Source organism: Malania oleifera, chromosome 4 (genome assembly GCF_029873635.1).
Source record: "Malania oleifera isolate guangnan ecotype guangnan chromosome 4, ASM2987363v1, whole genome shotgun sequence".
Taxonomy (NCBI): domain Eukaryota; kingdom Viridiplantae; phylum Streptophyta; class Magnoliopsida; order Santalales; family Ximeniaceae; genus Malania; species Malania oleifera.
Genome location: NC_080420.1, coordinates 84,121,600 through 84,148,707, shown reverse-complemented (window position 1 = coordinate 84,148,707; position 27,108 = coordinate 84,121,600). Strand labels below are relative to the sequence as shown.

At 38.3% G+C, this 27,108-nt stretch overlaps 1 protein-coding gene across 1 annotated transcript; it reads right to left on the bottom strand.

Moving 5' to 3' along the window:
- Window positions 1-6,191: 6,191 nt before the first annotated feature.
- LOC131153851 (uncharacterized) lies at window positions 6,192-26,529 on the bottom strand. Its single transcript, XM_058106301.1, has 3 exons — window positions 26,324-26,529; window positions 22,906-23,145; window positions 6,192-6,510 (listed from the first exon to the last, which is right to left on the bottom strand). Exons 1-3 carry the CDS (start codon window positions 26,527-26,529, stop codon window positions 6,192-6,194), a joined length of 765 nt encoding a protein of 254 aa, XP_057962284.1.
- Window positions 26,530-27,108: the final 579 nt, after the last annotated feature.

The following is a 27,108-nucleotide window of genomic DNA, read 5'->3' as shown; positions in this document are numbered from 1 at the left end:
AGTTTTGTGAAAATGCTAAGTTGGAATAAAACCAAAGGCCCGGGACAATCAAAGCATGTCGGTTAACTACCAAAGGCTGAGATATGAGGTGTGCCAGAATAAAACCATAGGTAGCCTAGTCAGTTAACTACCGTAGGCTCAAATACTTGACTTGAGGCCGAGGGTGTGAAATACCACCTATGAGTTCGGTTTGTCACTAAAGGGTGTGAGTTTCGCCATGTTTACACCGGTTGAACATTGTGGGGCTTACGCTACACCAGGTTACCAGGGGCACCATGTCGTGCGGCTAACTTAGGCTGAAGAGTGTGACGACACTAGACCGAGGTGTTTTGTGAGATATACTGGAACTATATTGTGAAAATACTAGAATTGTGAAATGTTTATGTTTTATTATTGAAATAAAACTCATGTATCCACACACTGATATAACCTGTTTCTCCCTTACTGAGAGGTGTCTCACCCCTATCATACAAATGTTTTCCAAGTCCTTCAAGTAGTTGACACTAGCGTCCTAGCGTTTCAGGAGCATGGTTGTTGGTTAGCTTTGTAGAAGTACTTGTGTAGGTACTGATCTTTGGTCGGGTTGTTATTTTGGGTTATATAGACACCCGGGGTATGTTATGTATTTTGGGAATTAGACTATGGTTTTGTATAGACTCTGGTATGGTGTGATGGTATGATGGTATGATGTTATGAATGTAGTAGGTTGAATTATTCCGCTGCGTATATTGTGTATGTGATTGTGAATAGGGTATACGTGAACCCTACGAGGTCGAACCCTTATATTGTGTAGTATCATGGATGGTTGTATGATACAGAGACAGGTTAGGTTACTAAATCTCACCCTGGGGCCCATTTCTGGGTTCGAGAAGTGACAGACGCAACTTCTCAGGAAATGAAATTTCCTGAAGGATCTTTTGACCCTTAAGGATCCTTTACCTTTAACTTATATTGTATATATAATAATAATAATAATAATAATAATAATAACCTTTAACATATATATATATATATATATATATTATATTACTTAATTCATAATTATTATTATTATAATATTATTTGTTTAATTAATTTAATTTAATAATGTTTAATTAATTAAATAATAATAATAATTTTTTAATTTTTTCTATTTTATTATTTTTTTAGGATCACTACATTCTCCACTCCTTAAAAAAAATTTTGTCCTCGAAATTTTTCTACTCGTTCATTTTCACATTTCTACAATTTATCAACTCGCTATATCTCATACAATTCAGTGTATATCACCATCTAAATTTCTACATTCACTACAATTGAACAAAACTTTCATTATCTTAAACATAAACTCGTACTTGCCCTATGGCAATATCTGCCTTGAAAATAGGATAGAAAAGATTTTAGAATCTCATTATCATAACCTAAACAACATAATCATTAAACTAAAATCCAATATACATTCAAATCTCTAAGTTAAAGACCAGTACCACAGCTCAAAAAACAGAATCATCTAAGATTTGCCGTGGTTTGTCTGAAACCGTCGACTGTTTCAGAAAAATCACAGAAAGTCGTCGATGTACTTCCGCCTCTAGGCTACAAGACAAAATCTTATAACTCTCAACACCTAACCTACCCATTTCCTATCCTCATTGTCATATGTACCTATACTCAGGTATTAATCATCCTTAAGTCTACAAAACCTACAACCTAATTCTCTTATACCAAACAATAACGCCCCAAACCCAAAACTAGGGTTCGTAGTGTTAGTTAAAATATATCTCTGATACCACCTTAAGTGCTCCATTACCTGTATCTGATATTCTCACATCAATTATGCAGCAGAAATAATAACAACTCCTCGATAATATACCAAAGTTTCTACATATCTATAATCTCAAAAGGTATTCTCCAACATCCAATATTCACAAACATATATATACATCTCAGAAAACTTAAATATAATACAACCCCAAAATATGTAACTCAAAAATGTAACCAAAGTCTATACCATCTTTCTTTCTCTCAAAAACGCTACGCCAAGGCCCGAGCTCATTGAGCTCAACCACATGGTCCTCTTAAAAAAAGATCAAATTCCATATTGGGTGAGACACAACTTAGTAAGTCGGAATAAAATAACACCAGTGTGTGGCTATCATGAGGTTAAGTGTACAAAATATAATCTCCATTTATAAAATTATCACAATTAATAAACCATTCTCTGTCCTTACTCACACACATGCAGCATATTTTAACAACGAGAGTTCCCGAAGACGGGGGTGATTACCTACCCGTACAAGTAGCACCCCTCTACTCTAATACCTTATGCACCTCATGGCTACAACTGAAGCATATCAAGGCACTCACCTTACTCAGTAAGCCTTTAGGTGGATAGTTTATATCGTACTCACACACACATTCACACAAATGTTTACTGGCAGAAGTTTCCGAGAATAGGGAAGATTACTCGCTCATACAAGTAACTTCACTTTGCCCTAATACGTTATGCAGCCCAGTATGGCTACATCAGATACTAATCAGAGCACTTGCCTTTCTCAACACACCCTCGGGCGGAATGTATACTTCGCCCCAAATAAATATAATACTACGATGTATAATATATATTTACTTTACTCTGTATTACTCATCTTTTCATGTTCTCAGTATTTCACATCACATAATTCACTTTCAAATTTCGCATTACTCTGATTTCATGCACATGAATCTCATTTCCACATTTCACATTCACATTTCGCATACTCTGATTTCATGCTACTCTATATTCACATCTGCATTCACATGTTTTGTTTTCATATTATTCACTGGTTAAATTAAACAATTATGCATTTAGAACTCATTACCAGATGGATAATCACTGTCATGCTTCCCTCCATGACGGGTTGTGCGGCCTAAAGGCTGGACTTAACCCTGGTCGACCCACTAAAGTTAAATCAAAAAACAACCTCTTCATCCTGTAAGTAAGATTGGCTCCCCCACACTAGTCTAGACTCTACGGAATCTCTACTCTACACAGCTCAATCGACCATCTTGTCCCCACACTCTCTCTAAGACATGTGGGTGCACTAATCTCTGCCAAATATCATACACAATAGTACTATACCTCACTATGGTCCACCGAAGTTTTCAAATCATACATTGCAATTTAACATTCACATCCTGCTCTGATTAAACAATACACATGCAGTATATATTCTCATCACATTTCAGTATTCCCAACATCTCAAAAATATGTCATAATTCATCATAGTATTTTCATTTTACTCATGCCACACCATGCAAATAATATGCATAATCATATAATTTAAAATAAAAAAAACCAACCCATGTTCATCGTTAGTTTTACTGAAAATACACATAACATTTTCTCCACAATTATCCAAAAAAATCATCACTTTCATCATTTCATTTTCGCAAATAATCATATATATTTATAAACACATAAAATTTTAATTTTAACCGGTGAAGCTACTAGCTTAATCTATTCACCTTACCCATTTTCCTGAATTACACCCGCAGGGACCCCGAAGCGATGCCTATGACACTCACCCGAACCCTGATTCAATAACCCTAGTTCAATCAAATCAATCCTAAATAAAATACTTTTTTAACATTTCCTAGACCCATAAATTCCAAAAAAACAATTAAACTCCCAAAAATGACCAATTTTCTTAATCCCCTAGATCTTACCCTCACTTTGGAGTGGTGCTTAGGACCCCCAAATTGAAAATTTGTTTCGACCAAAATGAGAACGATCGAGACTAGGACCCCGTGGTGGTGCCCAGTCGTAGATTTAGGTGAAGATTTAAAGAGAAATTTAGGAAAGAGAGGGAGTATACCTTACCCTAGGAGTAGTGCCTACATTGGTCTTACGACGAATCCACTCCGGTAGGAATGTCAGTGGCGAAGATAGGAACCCAACGGTGTCTTCTGTTTTCCGATCGGCTGAATATTTGTGGAGAAAATGAGGAGAAAGAGAGTAGAGTGGTAGAGGAGAGAGAGTTGGAAAACGTAAACGTGGGGGGGCGAACAGCTTCTTAGGAAATGAAATTTCCTGAAGGATCTTTTGATCCTTTAGGATCCTTTACCTTTAACTTATATTGTATATAATAATAATAATAATCTTGGTGAATTCAGACAAGTTATGTTCATTCAATCTCAGATTCTCTCCTTTGCTTTGGGAACACTCTATAGAGAATTCGTCGGAGATCCAAACATTCATGCCAATGTTGTTCGACAAGAATATATATATATATTATATTACTTAATTCATAATTCTAATTATTATAATATTATTTGTTTAATTAATTTAATTTAATAATATTTAATTAATTAAATAATAATAATAATACTTCTTATATATATATATATATATATATATATATTTAGGATCACTACATACAAAGACTAATACAACACTATTGTGACGGTTAAAAAAATTGGTAACTAAGAATACACTATTAGAGACGGTTCGGAAACACTGTCGCTAATAATAGACTGTTAGTGATGGTTCTCATAAACTGTCTCTAATATTATTGAATTTTTGTGGTCAAAAAATGCATTATTAGTGACGATTCCGTAAACTGTTACTAATACAAGACAACTTAGTGACAATTTTTATAAACTATCACTAATAATAGGCTATTAGTAACGGTTCTTATAAACCATCACTAATATTTTGGGCTTTTTTTCTATTAACAAATTCATTATTAGTGATGGTTTCCTAAACCATTTCTAAATAAGATTATTAGAGAGGGTTTTTATAAACCGTTGCTAGGCTATTCGTAATGGTTCTTATAAACCGTCACTACTATTGTTGACTTTTTTCGGTCAATAAATGCATTATTAATAACAATTTATGGAACCGTTACAAATACAACAGTATTAGTGACGAGTAAATAACTGTTACTAATAAGTTCTTGTAGTGATGCCTTGAAATCGTCACTAATACCCAAAGAAATGACACTAATATTTTCTCAGGAAAGTTTCAGCCAAAAAGTGGTTTCCCACGACAATTTGGCTAGGAAAATTGGTTTTTAGTGACGAAAGTATTAGTGAAGGTTTGAAATTCATCACTAAAAGTTCCATATTTGTGATGGTTGTCAAAAGCATCACTAATACGTACACTATTAGTGACGGTGTTTAAAACTCATCACTAATACACACTTTTAGTGACGAATTTCAAATTGTCACTAATACTTTTGTCACTAAAAATCAAGCCTTTTGTATTGTATATAGATTCGGCCTTTTGATTTCTGTATCCAAGCAAGGAAGAGCTTTCTGAATTTTTTTGGGATCACCCAGCTTTCATGCCAGAGATCAAAATAGCTTCTCCCAAACCTTCTCTGAAAGGGCAATGGATTAAAAGGCTGAAGGCATAATAGAAATTTGATGACAATGAACCACCCCCCCCCCCCCCCAATTTCTTTTCTTGGTATTATCTACTGAGAGAATCCTATCCATATAGCACAACAATTCAAAAAGGCCATGACAAATTATAAGGGAAGCTATGTGTTGATACGTGTACTTGTTGCTATCTAAATGATATAACTATATTAAATTTTCACTAGAAATATTATTCATAAAGAGTAAGGCCAGTTTGAGTCAACCTCACCCTCCTTGGGAGTGAAGTAGGAGAAGGAGCTCTAGGTGAAAATATTTGATGAAATCACCACACATTTAGAGTGGTGAATATTTTATATTTATAATGATTTACAATTCGTATATATTGATTGTGATTACAATAGAAATGGAAAGAATATGCGAAATTCAATGAGAAAAATCTCATAGACTTAAGGCCTAGAATTAAGGGAGGACAATTTTCTAGAATTAAGGCCTCGAATTAATGGTCAATTATATCACATATGGTAGGCCTTTAATTGAGGCAAAGTATCCTTAATGCCTTCCTCCCAAGCTGAGCATCAAATTGGATTATACGTGGAGCTTGGATCAAAAGAAGTCAAATAGATGTCTAGGGACACTCTTTGTAAAGATGTGCTTGGCATGCTTGTTAGAAACTGGGTTGGAGCTCAAAATAATCACTCTTTTGTTGTTGCATAAGAGACGAGGCCACTGTGGAAGGGGAACCGTGATGTCACGAAGGAGATGTGTAAGACAAAGAATTTTTGCGGCAGTGAGGGCAAGAGCGCGATACTCAGATTCATAGCTAAAACAGGAGATGGTTGCTTCTTGTTGCTCTAGGAAACCAAATTGTCGCCAAGATAAATAGAATAACCAGAAGTGGAACAACGAGTATCCGGGCAACCAGCCCAATCAACATCAGAGTATGCAATTGTGGCACCAGGAGAAGCGGATGGGCTAAATGCTAAGCCAAGGAGGAGTGTACCCTTAACATAGCGAATGATATGCTTAATAGCAGGAAGGTGAGTTTCAATTGGAGCATGCAAACAATGACTAGCAGAGTAGAAAACATAAGCAATATCTGGACGCGTGATGGTCAAGTACTGAAGTGCACCAATAGGAGATATGCAGAGAGTGGGATCGGAAAATGGAGAGCTATTGACAGATAGATGTTAGGAAGAGACCATTTGGGTGAAGCTTCAAGACCAAGGAAGTAATGGAGGTGACCCAAGTCCTTAGTGGCAAACTCAGAATTGAGTTTACAAGTGAAGTTGTTAGTTAAGGAGAGATGAATTGTTGCTTGTAATAATAATGTGGTCAACATAAAGAAGCAAATGAATGATATCAGACTTCTTATGAAAGAAAAAGAGAGATGGGTTAGCACGGTTGCAATAAAAAAAAAAATGGATTAGGAAATAAATGAATCACTGAAACCAGGCACTAGTTGCTTGTTTCAAACTATAGAGAGCTTTCTTCAAGGTGGAGCATCAGGTTATGTTTTCAATTTTCTCTTAAGGGGCATATATTCGTCAAGGTGGATATTTTTGTAATATGTGGCTTATATGATTGAGTGGAAGACATACAAAGAGAAAACCTAAAGAAAACAGAAATGCTGACTTGTAGGAGGAAACTGTCAACGATATCACTATAACCGTCGACGGTTTGGTCCAAAGCAGTGAAATAGTTGACGATTTTGAGTCCGTTACTTCGACTGTTTGCTCTCGATATTAAATCGTCGACAGTATCTCTGCACCCCATTGATGGTTTGGCTCGATTACTCAGCGTTTGTTTTCAAATTTTGATTTAGGACATTGAACAAGTTGGGTTTTGGCGGGAAAACCTTTGGGAAACTTATATATATAAGTTGTATATGTTGTAACTAAGATCTTGTTCATGACTTTGGACACAAGGTAGTAAGAATTACGTTGCCAATTGCTCCCATGGATGTAGGCATTGCCGAACCATGTAATTCTTTGTGTCATTGTTATTGCTTTGGTTATAATCTACATGATTGTTATTCTATATATTTCACTATTGGTTGCTGTGTTTGTAAGATCATTTTATGCCACTATGCATTCAATTTTCACAACAATTGTCACTCTCAATTTGTAGCTCGTATTCACTGAAATCCACTACTAATTTGCAATCACATAGCTTGTTGAGATTTTGCACTACAACTGGGTACTCACTTGTTTGTTTCCATATGAGCCTTAGGACCTATTCTCTACTCCAAAAACATTACTGGGATGGATTCTACTATGCCTGGAGGGTTTGTGGTTGGGCATGAAATGTAATTTGGCACAAGCATGTTCTGGAGATTAGTATAGGCTTCTTCTAGCATGGGTATCTTTCTATGTTCACTATGGGTTGAAAGTGGGCTTAGAGCATGGCTTGATATTTGATTAAAAGTGGGCATGGTCTTAGGGTCTAGCAAGGATCTGGTCTAGGAGTCAGCATGGACTTCAAGCATGGGCTTATTTCTACGTACTTTGTTAAAAATGGGCTTATGGCTAGGCTTGATGCTGCTTTGGGATTGGACCTAATGTGTGGGTCTTCTTGGGCTTCATCCATTTAAAGTGGGCTTGCACTGATTATGTAACGACCAACTTAATTTACTACATAATCCACCACATTAAATACCCTAATACCAATAACTAATGATATAGCAAATTCGACTTGAACCCATGGATAACGGGGATACACCTATCATACACAGAAAACACCTAACAGCAATAAATATAAACTTCATTCACCCAACCATAGAATACAATACCGGAGTTACTTACATTCCACCATATTTTCAAAAACACAAAAAGATAAAACTAGGATCTTACATCAAGAACCTACTGACCCTAGTTCAAAACTCACCCCTCTAGCAGGGTAGAATAACTTCCTCAACGGAGCAGGGCTCGGTCCACCTATCTTTCTTAGGTTCCCTGAAATGGTTTAAGCTGGGGCAAGACACCTATCAGTAAGGGAAATAAACTAAATATAGTTGTGTGGCAACATGAATATTTGTGTGCTATAATAAATATACAGTACATATTACATGTATGGAAACACTGATAATATCATAACTGATAAAACATACAATTTCATATTTATACTAAATCATACTGTATCTCACTGTTCATAAAATGCTAGCCAATCACTTCAAAAATGTTTGTAAGTACAATGGGCCCGCCACACCCTAGTTCGGATTGCTAGATGAACGTCTACAACTCTATACTGAAAGCCACTTCAACTATCCATGTCCCAGCCCCTCTACTGGCAGGGGTAGTTAGCACAAGTTTGGCTTAATTAAACTATATAACTACGGTCCGTGCTCTTGAAAACTGATCTGAACTATCATCCGGGTTATGATAACATACAGTACATAATCATATACTATTTTAACATAAATAGATTGATAGCATTTTATGAATTTTGTCACAACATAAATAATCACGGCCTTGCACCAGATTACACATATAACTATGGCCTTGCGCAGCTATCAATCACGGCCTTGCGTCGTACATATCATAAATACTGAACTGAGCATATGTACTATTTATCATATATTCCAAAACCATAATTTCCTGTTTTATCATGTTATTCCTGAAAATAACTGTAGATATGCTTTTTCTGTAAATTTGACTTAACATAATACAATATATGTGAAATAATATTCATGCCACACAAACTGAATAAAAACATGAAATTTGTTCTAGAATTACATTTTTTGACATTTTACATTAAAAACATATTCCTATGTAACAGCAGCATTTTCCCAAATATACTCATACATAATACATGCTTTCTAAAAATTAATTTTCTATTAAATAATAATAATTTTCATAGAAAATTACTACTTTAGTTTACTCTCTTACCTGACTACTATAAATCCCTAAAACAACTAGTTTTGCACCCGCAGGGTCCCCCATTCAACACCCTGAAAACAACATTGCCCCGAACAAAACTTCAGTATTTCTTAAAATGCTACCTTTTCTACAATTGTAGGAATGTCAAATACTCAATAAAAAACATTATCCTGAACTTAGGATAGAGTCCAAGTTAGCCCCACGAACGATCCACTCCAGCAGATTTGAAGAGAAACTTCTCAGGAGTGTCGTGGTGGCCTCGAATTGTCGAACCGGTAAGAGACCGGCCCAGAATCTTAGAGAGAATGAGGAAGAAGCTTGTAAATTCCACACTAAAACCTGATTTTTGGGCTATTTATATACCTGCCCTCGTCAACGAGACATGTCACTTCATCAACGAGGACATGAAGGGAGTTCGTCAACGAACATTTATTCCTCGTCAAAAAAATTCAGAGCTGAAAATAGTCCCTCAATAACTTCTCGTCGACGTGACGCGTGTCCCCGTTGATGATCCCACCAAGCGTGTTCGTCGAAGAACGCACCCTATTGAATTCTAATTACAATTTCTTTTCTCCTTCCTCCTATTATTTAATTAATATAATTCACCGGGTCTCTACATTCTCCCCTCCTTATATAAATTTCGTCCCAGAAATTTACTATCCATATGATTCACCATCCCCTAAAACAAATAGGCTACTTGTTTTATTACTTACCCTCACTTGTGGTGGAAGAATATCATGGTTACAATTAAAGTTCTGGGAGATTACATATACAAAATAAAATTCTCCCAAAACCAAAATACTACTTACTAACTAAACTACTACATGTACTGACTAACTTGCAAAAGAAACATTTCATAACCATTTATACTTTTCTGATTATAACTGATCCCCACTGAATAAATGCGGATATTTCTACCTTATATGTTCCTCGAGCTCCCAAGAAGCTTCTTTTATTGCGTGATTCCTCCACAAGAATTTTACTAGAGGAATCTTCTTATTACGCAATTTCTGCTTTTTCATGTACAGAATATGTACTGGTACCTCCTCACAAACTAGTGAATCACTCAGCTCTAATTCACCATAAATGATTACGTGAGAAGGGTCTGGGATGTATTTCCTCAACATGGAAACATGGAATACCTCATGTATCTTAGACAACACAGGTGGTAAAGCTAACCTGTAGGCAACTGAGCCCACCTTCTCTAGAATCTCGAACGGGCCAATGAACCTAGGGCTAAATTTACCCTTCTTTCTAAATCTCATAACCCCTTTTAACGGAGCTATTTTCAAAAAAAACATGATCGCCAATATCAAACTCCAATTTCCTACAGCGGGTATCGGCATAACTCTTCTGTCGACTTTGAGCTGCACTAATTCTATCTCTGATGGATTGATGAGTCAAACCTTATCACACGCTTGTTGTACTAACTCTGGTCCCACAACTCTCCATTCTCCCATTTCATCCCAGTATAGAGGAAATCGACACCTTCTACCGTAGAGCACCTTAAACGGTGCCATGCCAATGCTGGTCTGATAACTTTTATTGTACGCAAATTCTACCAATGGCATAAACTGGGTCCAACTACCCCCAAAATCCAGCACTCATGCTCGAAGCATATCTTCTAATATCTTAATCGTCCTCTCAGCCTACCCGTCGTACTTAGGATGGAACACCATGTAGAAAGATAACTGAGACCCTAGAGCCTCTTGCAAGCTCCACCAAAATCATGACGTGAAACACGGGTCTGGATCTAACACTATAGACACTGACACACCATGAAAAAAGACTATCTCTTGAATATAAATCTCTGCCAGTCTATTAATGGAGTAGCTGATCTTGATGGGAAGGAAATGGGTAGTCTTAGTCAAATGATATGTAATCACCCAGATTGCACTCTAGCCATGCGATGCCGACGACGGCCCTGAAACAAAATCCATAGATATGTGATCTCATTTCTACTCTGATATAAAAAGTGGTTGTAACTGGCCTGTCGGCCTCTGGTGCTCAGCTTTTACCTACTGGAATGTCAAACATTGTGCTACATACTCGACAATCTCCTTCTTCATACCACTCCACCAATAAGACTCTTGCAGATCCCTATACATTTTCATGATGTCGGGATGAACTGTGAATAAAGATCTGTGAGCCTCTTTTATGATAGTCCTTTTGATATCAGCATCAGCAAGAACACATAATCTAGAACGGAACCACAAATCTCCATCATCTATGATATAAATATCCTTTCCCTGACCACTCTGTACCTTAACCATTACCTCTGCTAATTCTGGATCCTCCTTCTGAGCAATTTTAATCCTTTCCCGCAGAGTACGTTGCACCACTAAGCTGGCAATACATGCCTGAGCATCACTCTTGACCAATTCTATGCCAAGTCTCTCCAGATCCATTAAGATTAGATAGTGAATCTCCATAGCTGCCAACGCTAGTCCCACAGACTTCCTGCTCAGCGCATCAGCTACCAGGCTTGCTTTTCTTGGGTGGTAACTGATAGTACAGTTAAAATATTTAATAAGCTCCAACCACCTTCTCTACCTCATGTTCAGTTTCTTCTGAGTGAAAAAAGTATTTTAAACTTTTATGGTCAGAGAAGATTTCGTATCGCTCGCCATACACGTAATGACTCCAAATCTTCAATGCATGTACTACTGTAACCAATTCAAGATCATAGGTAGGGTAGTTCTTTTCATACTCTTTCAACTGTCTGAAGCATACGCTACCACCCTACTATGCTACATTAATACACAGCCAAGTCCCTTCAAGGATGCATCACTATAGATAAAATAACCCTCACCCCCTAATGGGATGATCAACACCGGTATCGTGACAAGCCTTTGCCTCAATTCCTAGAAGCTCTACTCACAACTATCGTCCCATTCAAATATGATATTCTTCCTATTTAATCGCGTCAGAAGCCCCGATAATGCTAAGAACTCCTCAACAAAATGACGATAATAAACAGCTAGCCCCAAGAAACTCCTAATTTCCTAGACGTTCCTCGGTCTAGCCCAATTCACTACCGCATCAATTTTACTAGGATCCATGAAAATTCCATCCCCTGAGATGGCATGCCCCAAAAACACAACCTTCTCGAGCCAGAATTCACATTTGCTAAACTTTGCGTACAACTTCTTTTCCCTAAGCGTCTATAAGACCTACGTCAAATGCGTCTTATGCTCTTCATAGCTTCTTAAATAGACCAATACATCATCAATAAAAACAAGAAAAAGGTGGTCTAAATATTGGTGGAAGATTTTATTCATCAAATCCATGAATATTGTAGGAGCATTTGTCAGACCAAAAGGCATAACATGAAACTCATAATGCCCACACCTGGTTTTAAAGGTTGTCTTCGATACATCTTTCGCTCTAACCTTCACTTGATGATATCCTAATATGAGATGAATCTTAAAATACACCCGTGCTCTCTGGAGCTGGTCAAATAAATCATCTATACGGGGTAGAGGATACTTATTCCTGATTATCACCTTATTAATTTTCCTATAATCTATACACATCCTCATGGACTCGTCTTTCTTCTTCAAAAATAACACTGGAGCTCCCCATGGAGATACACTAGGTCGTATAAATCCCTTATCAAGAAAATCTTGCAACTGATTCTTTAATTTTGCCAACTCTGCTGGCGCCATTCGATAAGGTGCTTTACAGATTGGCGTTGTACCTGAAAGTAGATCAATAGGAAAATCTACCTCACGATTAGGTGGCAAGCCAAGTAGCTCATCTAAACAAACATCTATAAACTCTTTTATCACTAGTGTACTAGTGAGTTTCAATTCATTCCCTGACATTTCCTTCACAAAGGTCACGAATCCCTAACAACCACTCAAGAGCAGTCTCTTCGTGTGAATAGATGAAACTAGTTGAGGTGGGGATTGCACTCGCGACCCTATAAATATGAATTTTGGTCTTCCTGGAGGTATGAAAATCACCTCTCTTGAACGGTAGTCTATACTGGCAAAGCTAGCTACTAGCCAATCCATGCCAAATATTACATCAAACTCGTGCATGTCCAATACTATCAAATCAGCAGACAAAATTTTCCCTCTGATATTAACTGGGCAGCCTTGAAGCACCCTACTACACCTGTGGCAACCCGAATAATAATGGGATTTAAATAATAAAGAGAAAGGGAAATGGAAATAGTAACAGAAGGAGGAAGTCGACGACATTGCGCTTTGGAAGGAATAATTGAGGGAAATTATCAGGGCCTTGTCGACGAACATAGGGGATTCGTTGACGATGGTATAAGAGGACTTGGTCGACAAAGACAAGATTCATCGATGAGAAGATACCGAGAGAGGGTTTTGGGGAAGCCTGAAATTCGTGAACGAAGGTGCAGGTTTGTCGGCGAACTTTCTATAGGACTCATCGATGAGGTGATGTGTCTCATCGACGAATCCAGTCCTATAAATATCAAAAACCCAAATTTAAATGTCAAAATTTACAAAAATCTTACTCTCTCCCTCTATCCCTTCGGCTCCCTCATCTTCTCCCTTCAATTTCGGGCTGAATTTTCACTGGATCGACGATCTAAAGCCACCACAACGCTCTTGGAGAAGTTCTCTGCATATCTGCCGGAGCGGATTGTTGGTGGAACTCTGTTGAAAATCATCCCTGAGTTGAGGTAAGGCTTTTTATGCCAAATTTGATCCTACTGTAGTTCTAGGAAATGATATTCACATTAAAATACTGAAATTTAGTATTGGGAGTTTTCATTTTAGGGTATTGATTAGGAAACCCTACGGGTGTGACACTAGTATTTATAGGGGCTTTCTCAGTAGTCAGGTAAGAGAATAAACTAAAGCAGTTATTTTCCATGCAAATTATTATTATGTATGAGTAAATTTTTTTTCAAGAAAACATGCATTATATATGTATATTACAAAAGAAATGCACATTTGGGAAAATACTACTATTATGTTGAAATGTATTATATATTTTTAGAATACAATGTATGGTTTTATACTTAAAATGTGTGGCATGAATATTACTTTACGTGAAACGTATTACGATATGACTTTGTTACGAATGAAACATGTTTTCAGGAATATGAAATGTTACAGTGCAAATGATGTTGAAAAAACATGATAATTGATCTACTTTCAAAATGGTATTTATGAAATGATTTCGGCATGAGGGCGTATATATGAAATGATTTCGACGCGAGGCCGTATTTATAAAATGTTCGGCTCGAGGCCATATATATGGAATGATTTCGGCATGAAGTCGTATTTATGAAATAATTTTTCGGCACAAGGCTGTATTTATAAAATGATGAGAAATGCTATAATATCATGTATTATATGTTATCAGAACCAAGATGTTAGTTTAGTTCAGTTCAGGAGCACGGTACTGTAGCTTATAGATCAAATATCTATGATTAGATTGGTGCTAACCACCCCATGAGGGGGTGGGAGATGGATAGTCGATGTGGCTTTCAGTAGAGTGTGGACGTCCACCTAGCAGCCTGGACCAAGGTGTGGCGGGCCCATCGTACTTAGAGACATTTTTGACTCAGCAGTGGTCGGCCAGCCATTGTCGGGTCCCGCCTTCGGGCTGCACAACCCGTCATGGGGGGGTAATACATGACATCAGCTAGCTATTCATCCTCGGTATGTTTTTAGTATTATCAGTTATAATAGACGTTTTATGAACGATATGATTTATTAGAAAATATGAAAGTATATGATTATTCCAACATGTTATGATGTATATTTTTAGATATATGAAATGTACTGAGTATGTATAACTACAATAAATATTCATGTTACCACACAACTGTATTTAGTTTATTTTCCCTTACTGAGAAGTTTCTCACTCCTAAATATTAAATGATTTTCAGGAAACCTAGAGAGACCAACGGGTCAAGGCCGCCATTGAGTCTATCAAGTTACCCCGTTAGGGGGGTAAGTCTTATACTAGGATTAGGAGATTTTTGTTGTATGATCCTAGGGTTATTTTGATGTTTTGGAAATTGTATATAAATAAAGTATTTTGGTGATGTAGTGAACTCTGGTATTAGGTATATTATGTATTCTATGGTTTTGAGAATGTGATTTATATTTACTGTTGTTTAGGTTTCCGCTGTGATTGACAGGTGTGTCCATTACCCACGGGTTCAGGTTGAATTTTCTATTTATTATGTTTCATTTATATATTAAGATTTTTGAGGTCATTATAGTTTGGTATCAAAGCCTAGGATACTAGACTCTATAGACTCCAAAGTGCAACAGTAATAATACCATAGTATAGGATAAGGGAATTTGAGGTCTGGTTTTATAGTTTAGATGCAGGACATCCGTGGTGGTTTGTGTGATTTTCTTCGAGTGACGATTTCAGGAAATTCATGGTAAACTATCGTCAAGTTGAGTATCTAGGTTGCAGGATTAAAGCTTGAATTAAGATCAAGAGGGACGAATTAATTAGAAGTATATATTATATTGGTTGGGTGATATGAATAGAAAAGGGGTTCTGAGTTAAGTTACTTGTTTTTCAGGATGGACCCTGGTGACAGTAGTGCCCACGCTAGTGAGAGTGAGGGTACTGGACCCTCAGGCACTGTGGGTAGTGATTCTGATGCCGTCTTACGCAGCCTGGCACAGCAGGAGTTTAAGGGAACAGGATGGTCCATCGGCAGGCCACGGTAGCTCGATAGAGAAGTTCATAAAGATGAATCCTCTGGCTTTCTTAGAAGGAACGGATCCTATACTCGCTGAAAATTGCGTGTAGGAGATAGAGAAAATATTTGCAGTGCTGCAGTGTTCAGAGGAGCAGAGGGTGCTATTTGCCACCTACATACTGACTAGGGAGGCTGCGAGATGGTGGTCGGTAGTGAGACTTTTAGAGCAGTAGAGGACAATACCTGTGGAGATGACGTGGGAACGGTTTAAGGAGACATTCTTTGACATGTATTTTCCAGCCTCTAAAGGAGGGACAGCAGACCGTACAATAGTACGCGGTGAGGTTTATCGAATTATCTTGCTTCGCCTTGTACATTATACCAGATGAAGTGAAAAAGGTACAACAGTTTGAGAGAGGCCTGAGGAGAGAAATTTATAAGTAGGTATCGATTCTAAAGTTGCAAGATTTTGTTGAGCTAGTGGATAAAGCCACTATAGCAAAGATTGGGGACCGGTTGGAGGCCGAGGAGCAGAGACAAAAGAAGAGATCTACACCTTCTGATTCCCAACAAGGAGTCGGTCATGCTTCGTGGAAGAGAGGCGGCTATTTTAGAGACCGAAGACAGGATACCAGGAATCATGATTTCCAGGGTGTACAGCCATCTCCAGCTCGCCCATCTTGCAGGAAGAGACACCTAGGCGAGTTTCGTGCCAGGCGAGGTGTTTGCTACAGGTGCTGGGAGCCAGGACATATGATGAGGGAGTGTCCGACATAGATTGGTGTTGCTCCTGCACCTAGACCTGCTCGAGGAGGCTACTAGGTGCCACATGGAGGCCAGTAGTGAAATATGGCCCCAGCCAGGGTTTTTTCTTTGACGTAGGGCAATGTTGAGGCGGCCGGCGATGTGGTGATAGGTACGGTTAATATTTTTTCATTTAAAGTTATTGTATTTTTTTATTCTGGTGCCAGACACTCGTTTGTGTCCTTAGGATGTGTTAAATTGTGTGGGGTTGAAACATAATCACTAGATGTTGGGTTATTAGTGGCTACATCGACCAGTCAGCGGTGAGATGTAGTAGAGTACTCCGTGGTTGTCCAATTGATGTTCAGGGGAAGATTCTATCTGCTGACTTGGTGGTGTTGGATATGCATGGGTTTGATATCATCTTCGACATGGATTAGCTAGTAGCTAATTCTGCTATTATAGAATGTCGTGCAAGAGAAGTGATATTCAGACCTCTAAGGGAACCAGAATTCGGATTTACAGGGTCACGAGTGCAATCTTTGCCTCAGATGGTCTCAGCTGTTTAGGCGAGGAGGCTGCTCTAGAATGGTTGTTAGGGATTCGTGGCTTTTGTGAAGGAAATTTCAGAAAATGAATTGAAGCTTATCAATACGCCTATGGTGAAAGAATTTACGGATGTGTTCCCAGATGAATTACCAAGTCTACCACCTAATCGTGAAGTAGATTTCCTTATTGATCTACTTCCAGGTACAGTGCCAATCTCTAAAGCACCATACCGAATGACGCCAGCAAAGTTGGTAGAACTGAAAGGTCAGTTGCAGGATTTGCTCAATAAGGTCTTCATACGACCTAGTGTATCTCCGTGAGGAGCTCCAGTGCTGTTTATAAAGAAGAAGGACAGGTCTATAAGGTTTTGTATAGATTACAAAGAGATTAATAAAGTGACAATCAAGAACAAGTATCCTCTACCCCATATCGATGATTTGTTTGACCAGCTCTAGGGTACACGGGTGTATTCTAAGATTGATCTTAAGTCAGGCTACCATCAGGTAAAGGTGAGATCAGAAGATGTATCGAAGACGGCCTTCAGGACTAGATATGGGCATTACGAGTTTCTTGTTATGCCATTTGGTTTGATGAATGCTCCTACAATATTTATGGACTTGATGAATCGGATCTTCCATCCATTTTTAGACCAGTTTGTTGTTTTTTTCATTAATGATGTACTGGTCTATTCGAGGAGCTATAAGGAGCATGAGATACATTTGAGACAGGTTTTGCAGATGCTTGGGGAGAAGAAGTTGTATGCCAAGTTCAGCAAATGTAACTTCTAGCTCGAGAAAGTTGTGTTTTTGGGGCATGTTATTTCAGGAGATGGAATTTCTATAGATCCTAGTAAAATTGAGGCGGTATTGAATTGGGCTAGACTGAGGAACGCCCAGGAGATTAGGAGTTTCTTGGGGTTAGCTAGATATTACCGTCGTTTTGTCGAGGGGTTCTTAGCTTTATCAGGGCATCTGACACGATTGACTAGGAAAAATGTCAAATTTGAATTGGACGACAACTGTGAATAGAGTTTTTAGGAATTGAAGCAGAGGCTAGTCACAGCGCCAGTACTGATCATCCCGTTTGGGAGTGAGGGTTATACTATTTTCAATGATGCGTCCTTGAAGGGACTAGGTTGTGTATTGATGCAGCATGGTAGGGTGGTGGCATATGCATCTAGACAGTTGAAAGAATATGAAAAGAACTACCCTACCCATGATCTTGAATTGGCTGTAGTGGTACACGCATTGAAAATTTGGAGGCATTACTTGTGCGGAGAGCAGTGCGAAATTTTCTCCGACCACAAGAGCTTAATATATTTCTTCACCCAGAAGGAATTGAATATGAGACAGAGAAGGTGGTTAGAGTTAATTAAAAATTTTTATTGTACTATCAGTTACCACCCAAGCAAAGCAAACATGGTAGCTGATGCACTGAGCAGGAAGTGTGGGGAATTAGCGTTGGCAGCTATGGAGATCCAGCGCCCGATCATGATGGATCTAGACTCGGCATTGAATTGATAGAGAGTAATACTCTGGTATGTATCGCCAGCCTAGTGGTACATTCTACTCTGCAGGAAAGAATTAAAGCCGCCCAGAAAGAAGATCCAAAATTGGTAGAGGTAATGGACAAAGTGCAGGGTGGTTAGGGAGAGGAATTCTGCATTTCAGATGACGGAGCTTTGCGATTCTGTTCCAGACTGTGTGTTCCTGCTGATGCTGACATTAGGAGGACTATTTTAGAGGAGGCTCACAGATCCTTGTATATGGTTCATCCCGGTAGAACGAAAATGTATAGGGATCTGCGAGAGTTTTATTGGTAGAGTGGTATGAAAAGAGAGTTTGTTGAGTATGTAGCCCAGTGCTTGACATGCCAACAAGTAATGCTGAGCACCAGAGGCCAGCTAGTCAGTTGCAACCGCTATTTATCCCAGAGTGGAAGTGGGATCATATATCCATGGACTTCGTTTCAGGGCTGTCGTTGACATCGCATGGCCAAAATGCAATTTGGGTGACAGTAGACCAGTTGAGTAAGACCGCCCATTTTCTCCCTATCAAGATCAGCTATCCCCTCATTCGTTTAACAGAGATTTATGTCCAAGAGATAGTTCATTCTCATAGGGTGCCAGTATCTATAGTGTCAGATCGAGACTCGCGTTTCACGCCATGGTTCTGGAGAAGCTTACAAGAAGCCTTAGGTTCTCAATTATCTTTCAGCACAGTATTCCATCCTCAGTCAGACGGGAAGACTAAGAGGACGATACAGATACTAGAAGATATGCTCCAAGCATGTGTATTAGACTTTGGGCGTAGTTGGACTCAGTTCATGCCGCTCATAGAGTTCGCGTATAACAACGGTTACCAGTCCAGTATTGGCATGGCACCATTTGAGGCTTTGCATGGTAGGAGGTGTCGATCTCCTTTGTATTGGGATGAGATGGGTGAGCGGCGAGTTTTGGGTCCAGAGTTGGTACAACAGGTGTACGATAAAGTTTGACTCATCAGGGAAAGAATCAGTGCAGCTCGGAGCCCACAGAAGAGTTATGCCGACAATCACTGCAGGAGTTTGGAGTTCAATGTGGGTGATCACGTATTTTTAAAGATAGCTCCATTAAAAAGAGTCACGAGGTTTGGTATGAAAGGTAAACTTAGCCCTAGGTTTATCGGTTTGTTTGAGATTTTAGAGAAAGTGGGGCCGATGGCCTACAGGTTAGCTTTACCACCTACACTATCTAGGATGCATGATGTATTCCTCATATCCATGTTGAGGAAATATGTCCCAAATCTTTCTCATATTATCAGCTATGGTGAGTTAGAACTTAATGATTCTCTTGTATATTAGGAGGTACCAATGCAGATTCTAGACCGAAGGGAACATGAACTACGTAATAAGAAGATTTCGCTGGTAAAGGTTCTATGGAGGAATCACGCAGTAGAAGAGGCTTCTTGGGAGCTCGAGGAACAGATCAGATAGAAATACCCACAATTATTTCAAGAAGTCAATATGTGATTAAGAAATTTGAGTAAATATGTAATGCTTCTTTTGCAGGTACATGTAATATTCTAGTAGTAAGAGGTATTTTAGTTTTGGGGGAAATTTTCTTTTGATATATGTAATCTCCTAGGACTTGAAATGTAACCATGGTATTCCTCCACCATAAGTGAGGGTATGTAATAAAATAAGTACATCATTTTGCCTAATAAGGGATGATGAATTATATGAATAGTAAATTTCAAGGACGAAATTTTATAAGGAGGGGAGAATGTGACAACCTGAATAATAATGAGATTTAAATAATACAGAGGAAGGGAAATGGAAACAAAAACAGAAGGAGGAAGTCGACTTCGTTGACAAACACAAAGGATTCGTCGATGAGGGTATAAGAGGACCTCATCGACGAAGACAAGATTTGTCGAAGAGAAGATGCCAAGAGTGGGTTTTAGGGAAGCCTGAAATTCGTCGACAAAGGTGCAGGCTCGTTGACGAACTTTCTATAGGACTCGTCAATGAGGTCTCGTTGACGAATTCAGTCCTATAAATATCAAAAACCCGGATTTAAATGTCAAAATTTACAAAAATCTCACTCTCTCTCTCTCTCTCTCCCTTCAGCTCCTTCCTCTTCTCTCTTTGATTTCAGGCTGGATTTTTGCCGGATCAACAATCTGAAGCCACCACGACGCTCCTAGAGAAGTTCTCTGCATATCTGCTGGAGCAAATCGTTGCTCGAATTCCTTGAAAATCATCCCTGAGTTGAGGTAAGACTTTTTATGCCGAATTTGTTCCTATTGTAGTTATAGGAAATGATATTCGCGTGAAAATACTAAAGTTTAGTATTGGGAGTTTTCATTTTCAGGGTATTGATTAGGAAACCCTACGGGTGTGAGACCAGTATTTATAGGGGCTTTCTCATTAGTCAGGTAAGAGAATAAACTAAAGCAGTTATTTTCCATGCAAATTATTATTATGTATGAGTAAATTTATTTTCAAGAAAGCATGTATTATATATGTATATTACAAAGGAAATGCACGTTTGGGAAAATACTGCTATTATGTTGAAATATATATATATATATATATATGTATAAGGTGCCAAAAATTATGAATATTTAGAATACAATGTATGGCTTTATACAGAAAATGTGTGGTATGAATATTACTTTACGTGAAATGTATTACGATATGACTTTGTTATGAATGAAACGTGTTTTCAGGAATATGAAAAGTTACAGTGCAAATGATATTGAAAATACATGATAATTGATCTATTTTTAGAATGGTATTTATGAAATGATTTCGGTGCGAGGCCATATATATATATATATATATATATATGAAATGATTTCGACGCAAGGTCGTATATATGAAATGATTTCGGCATGAGGCTGTATATATGAAATGATTTCGGCGCGAGGCCGTATTTATGAAATGTTTGGCGTGAGGCCGTATATATGGAATGATTCGGCACGAGGCCATATTTATGAAATGATGAGAAATTCTATCATATCATGTATTATATGTTATCAGAACCCGGATATTAGTTTAGTTCAGTTTAGGAGCACGATACCGTAGCTTATAGATCAAATATCTATGATCAGATTGGTGCTAACCACCCCACGAGGGGGTGGGAGATGGATTGTTGATGTGACCTTCAGTAGAGTGTGGACATCCACGTGGCAGTCCCGACCAAGGTGTGGCGGGTCCATTGTACTTGCAGACATTTTTGACTCGGCAGTGGTCCGCCAGCCATTGTCGAGTCCCGCCTTCGGGCTGCACAACCCGTTATGGGGGGTAATACATGACATCAGCTAACTATTCATCCTGGGTATGTTTTCAGTATTATCAGTTATAACAGACGTTTTATGAACGATGTGATTTATTAGAAAATATGAAAGTATATGATTATTCCAACATGTTATAATGTATGTTTTTATATATATGAAATGTACTGAGTATGTATAACTACAATAAATATTCATGTTACCACACAGCTGTATTTAGTTTATTTTCCCTTACTAAGAAGTTTCTCACTCCCGAATATTAAATGATTTTCAGGAAACCCAGAGAGACCGGCGGGTTAAGGCCGCCATTGAGTTTATCAAGTTACCGAGGGTAAGTCTTATACTAGGATTAGGAGATTTTTGTTGTATGATCCTAGGGTTATTTTGATGTTTTGGAGATCGTATATAAATACAGTATTTTGGTGATGTAGTGAACTCTGGTATTAGGTATATTATGTAATCTATGGTTTTAAGAATGTGATTTATATTTACTGCTATTTAGGTTTCAGCTGTGATTGACAGGTGTTCTCATTACCTACGGGTTCGGGTTGACTTTTCTATTTATTATGTTTCATTTTTATATTAAGATTTTTGAGTTTGTTACAACACCTCACTATTAACCCGGTCAGTGTAGTTACCAACAGTTTAATGTCTAATAACTGTGTTTCTACCTTACATAATATAGTGCACTCCATAGACACGAACGAGTGTGTGGCTCCTAAATCAAAAAATATGATAACTTTAAATGAAAGCGTACTAACCATACCTGTCACCACGTCACCGGCTGTCTCAGCATCACTAGGCATCAAGGTATAAACTCTTGCTGGAGCCGTATTCCTTTGCTAACCTCCACGAGGCGCCTAATAGCCTCCCTGAGTAGGTCTAGGAGCAGGAGCAGCTCTAATCTGAGCCTGGCAATCTCTCATCATATGTCGTGGCTCCCCACAATGGTAGTAGACACCTCGCCCAGTACGACACTCTCCCAGGTGTGTCTCTTCTCACAAGTCGGACAAGCTGGAAAAAATTGCGTAGCGTACCCTGAAACCCACGATTCCCTAACTCCTGCCTCCGATCCCTGTAGTAGCAATCTTTCTTCCACGAACCTTGACTGGACCCTTGTTGGGAACCAGAAGACGTGGATTTCTTTTTTTGTCTCTGCTCCTCTTCCTCCAAATGCTCCTCAGATTCTACTTTAGCTGCCCTGTTTACCAGCTCGAAAAAATCTTGCAATTTCAGTATCAACACTTGCTTATATAATTCTCTCCTCATACCTCTTTGAAACTGTCTTACCTTCTTTGTCTCGTCTGGAATAATGTATGGGGCAAAGTGAGATAACTTAATGAACCTCGCCGCATACTGCTACACTATCTGCAGTCCCTGCTTCAGATTCAGGAACTCTTCTATCTTGGCTTCTCTGGATGAGGCTAAAAAATATCTATCAAAAAATATCTCCTTAAATCATTCCCATGTCATTTCTATAGGCACTATCCTCTATTGCTCCAGAAGTTTCACTATCGTCCACCATCTTTCGGCCTCTCCAGTTAGTTTATATGTAGCGAACAACATCATCTGCTCCTCAGTACACTATAGCACTGCAAACACTTTTTCAATCTACTGCATCCAGTTTTCAGCGACTACAAGATCAGTTCCTCTTGAGAAAGCCGGAGGATTCATCTTAATAAACTTCTCAATTTAACTACCATGGTCTGCAGACGGACCACCTTGCTCTCAGGAGTTCCTGGAAATTTCAGCCATGACTTGTTGTGCCACACTGCGCAATATTGCATCTGAATTGCCTCCAATAGCGTCCAAGGGCCCAGCACCCTCACTACCACTAGCATGGGCGCTACTACCTCTAGGGTCTATCCTGAAAAGACAATAAACTTAGCTTAGGACCCTATTAGCATAGCATACCCCATACAAATCATCTAACTAGTATATCATATCCTTAACTGATTTAACATCCATGATATTAATTCAAGGTTCAATCCTGCAACCTAGATACCCAACTCGTCAATAGTTTACTATGGTTTTCCTGAAATCGTCACCCCAGGAAACACACATAAACCATAACGGAAGTCTTGCATCTAGGCTACAAAACCAGACTTGAAATTCCCTTATCCTATACTCTGCTATTGTTACTACTGCATTATAGAGTCTACAAAACCTAACATCCTAAACTCTGAAACCAAACTGTAATGACCTGCTTAATTTACTACGTAATCCACCACATTAAATGCTCTGATACCAATAACTAATGACATAGCAAAGTCGACTCGAACCTGTGGGTAACAAGGACACACCTGTCATACACAGCGGACACCTAAGCAGTAGTAAATATAAACTTCATTCACCCAACCATAGAATACAATACCAGAGTTACTTACATTCCATTATATTATCAAAAACACCAAAAGATAAAATTAGGATCTTACATCAAGAACCTACTGACCCTAGTTCAAAACTCACCCCTTTAGCAGGGTAGAACAACTGCCTCAATGGCATGGGGCTCGGTCAACTTGTCTTTCTGGGTTCCCTACAATGGTTTAAGCTAAGGAGAGACACCTCTCAATAAAGGAAATAAACTAAATACAGTTGTGTGGTAACATGGATATTTGCATGCTATAATAAATATACAGTACATATTATATGCCTGAAAACACTGATAATATCATAACCGAATAAATATACAATTTCATAGTTATACTAAATCATATTGTATCTCACTGTTCATAAAATCATCTGATATAACTTATAGTACTGAAATATACCCAGGATGAATAGCTAGTTGATGTCATGTATTATCCCCCAAGACGGGTTATGCAACTCGAAAGCGGGACCCAATAATGGTTGGCTTACCACTGCCGAGTCAAAGATGTATGTAAGTACGATGGGCTTGCCATACCCTGGTCCGGATTGCCAGGTGGACGTTTACAACTCTACACTAAAATCCACATCGACTATCCATATCCCACCCCCTCTACTAGCAGGGGTTGTTAGCACAAGTCTGAACTCAACTGAACTGTATAGCTACGACACTGTGCTCCTGAAAACTTATCTGAATTCTATCATAACATAAATAATCACAGCCTTGCACCGGATAACATACATAACTGCGGCCTTGCTCCAAATAACATACATACTGCGGCCTTGGGTCGGCTATCAATCACGACCTTGCGCCGTACATATCATAAATACTGAACTGAGCATATGTGCTGTTTATCATATATTCTGAAACCATAATTTCCTATTTTATCATGTTATTCCTGAAAATAACTATAAACATTCTTTTTCTGTAAATTTGATTTAAAATAATACAATATAAGTGAAATAATATTCATGCCACACAAACTGAATAAAAACGTTAAATCTATTCTAGAATTACATTTTTTGACATTTTACACTAAAAACATATTCCTGTGTAATAACAGTATTTTTCCAAATATACTCATACATAATACATGCTTTCTAAAAATTAATCTGCTATTAAATAATAATAATTTTCATGAAAAATTACTACTTTAGTTTACTCCCTTACCTAACTACTGGAAAACACCTAAAATAACTAGTCCTGCACCCGCAGGGTTCCTCACTCAACACCCGAAAACAACATTGCCCCAAACAAAACTTCAGTATTTCTTCAAATGCTACCTTTTCTACAATTGTAGGAATGCCAAATACTCAATAAAAATCCATACCCTGAACTTGGGATGCAGTCCAAGTTAGCCCCACCAACGATCCACTCCAACAAACTTGAAGAAAAACTTCCTACGAGTGTTGTGGCGGCCTCATATAGTCGAACCAGCAAGAAACTGGCCCAAAATCTTAGAGAGAAGGAGGAAGAACCAAAGAGGAACTCTATTGTTCCTGTGAATTCCACGCTGAAACCCGAGTTTAGGGCTATTTATACACCTGCCCTCGTCGACGAGACACGTCACTTCGTCGACAAGGACATGAAGGGAGTTCGTCAATGAATGCTTATTCCTCACTAACAAAATTCAGAGCTAAAAATAGCCTCTCGGTAACTTTTCATCAATGAGACGCATGTCCTCCTCGACGATCCTACCAAGCGTGTTCATCGATGAACGCACCCTATTGAGTTCCAATTACAATTTATTTTCTCCTTCTTTTTATTATTTAATTAATATAATTCATCGAGTATCTACAAATTACTTCCTTTTTTTTTGTGGACCTACCGACTTTTGAGGGATTTTGACAATTTTGAGGGCAAGTGCCATTAGTCAAACTATAAGGCCAATTGTTCTACATGCTGACGTCGGCGCTTGTACTATGCTAGGTGATCTCCTATTTCACGTCTCCTAAACTCACATGCTATGTGCGTGCACAGTATAACGCTTCGTCTTCCCCAAGCTTCTCACCCTTTCTTGTTCATTTGTAAATTTTTGTTATTGTTGTCTAATTCTACCCCTCTCATTTCCAAGGCCTTGTTTGTGCTTTCCTCCCCAATCTTGACCACTTCAAGAAACTCTAACTCTTCTCCTTGGTCTCCAGCAGTGTTTGTAGATTTCATATCTTTCATGGCCTTCAAGCCTTCAACCGAGGTTATCTCCACCCTAAAAGCCATGTCTCCAGATTTGGCTAAGATGTGATCGGTTATCCTTTTGCTGTTAAATACCCTTACTGTGATGTTATCCTTTGACCGATCAATATTATAGAGTTCTTATACTAAACCCCCATAGGTGTAGATGATTAATGGTAACCCTTCTATTGTGATCCATCTGAAATTTCTGCAATTTGTTGGTTTATGATTCATGCAAAACAGTTTCCATATACTGATGCACACAAACTGGTTTTGAAACACTCTAGCACCTGAAATTATCACGTTTAAAGCTTCCTTTTTGTATTGAAGATAAAGATCAATTGGTCAAGTTTGCCTCTTATTGGAATTGGTGTATTCCCAATAGGGGGTGAATTGGGTATTTAAAACTTCTTAAGTTGATTTCAGATCAACAAATAGTATTTCCCAACCTTGAGTCTTTCTATACAATCCCAAATGCGCAGATAAATATAAAGTGCAGAAATAAAGTTATGCGTAGCATTCACAAACTATTGAAAGCAACATACACGTGCAGTAAATAAATTGCAGAAATCTAAAGTACATGCATGATATGTTATCGTGGTTCGGTCAATACTAACTACGTCC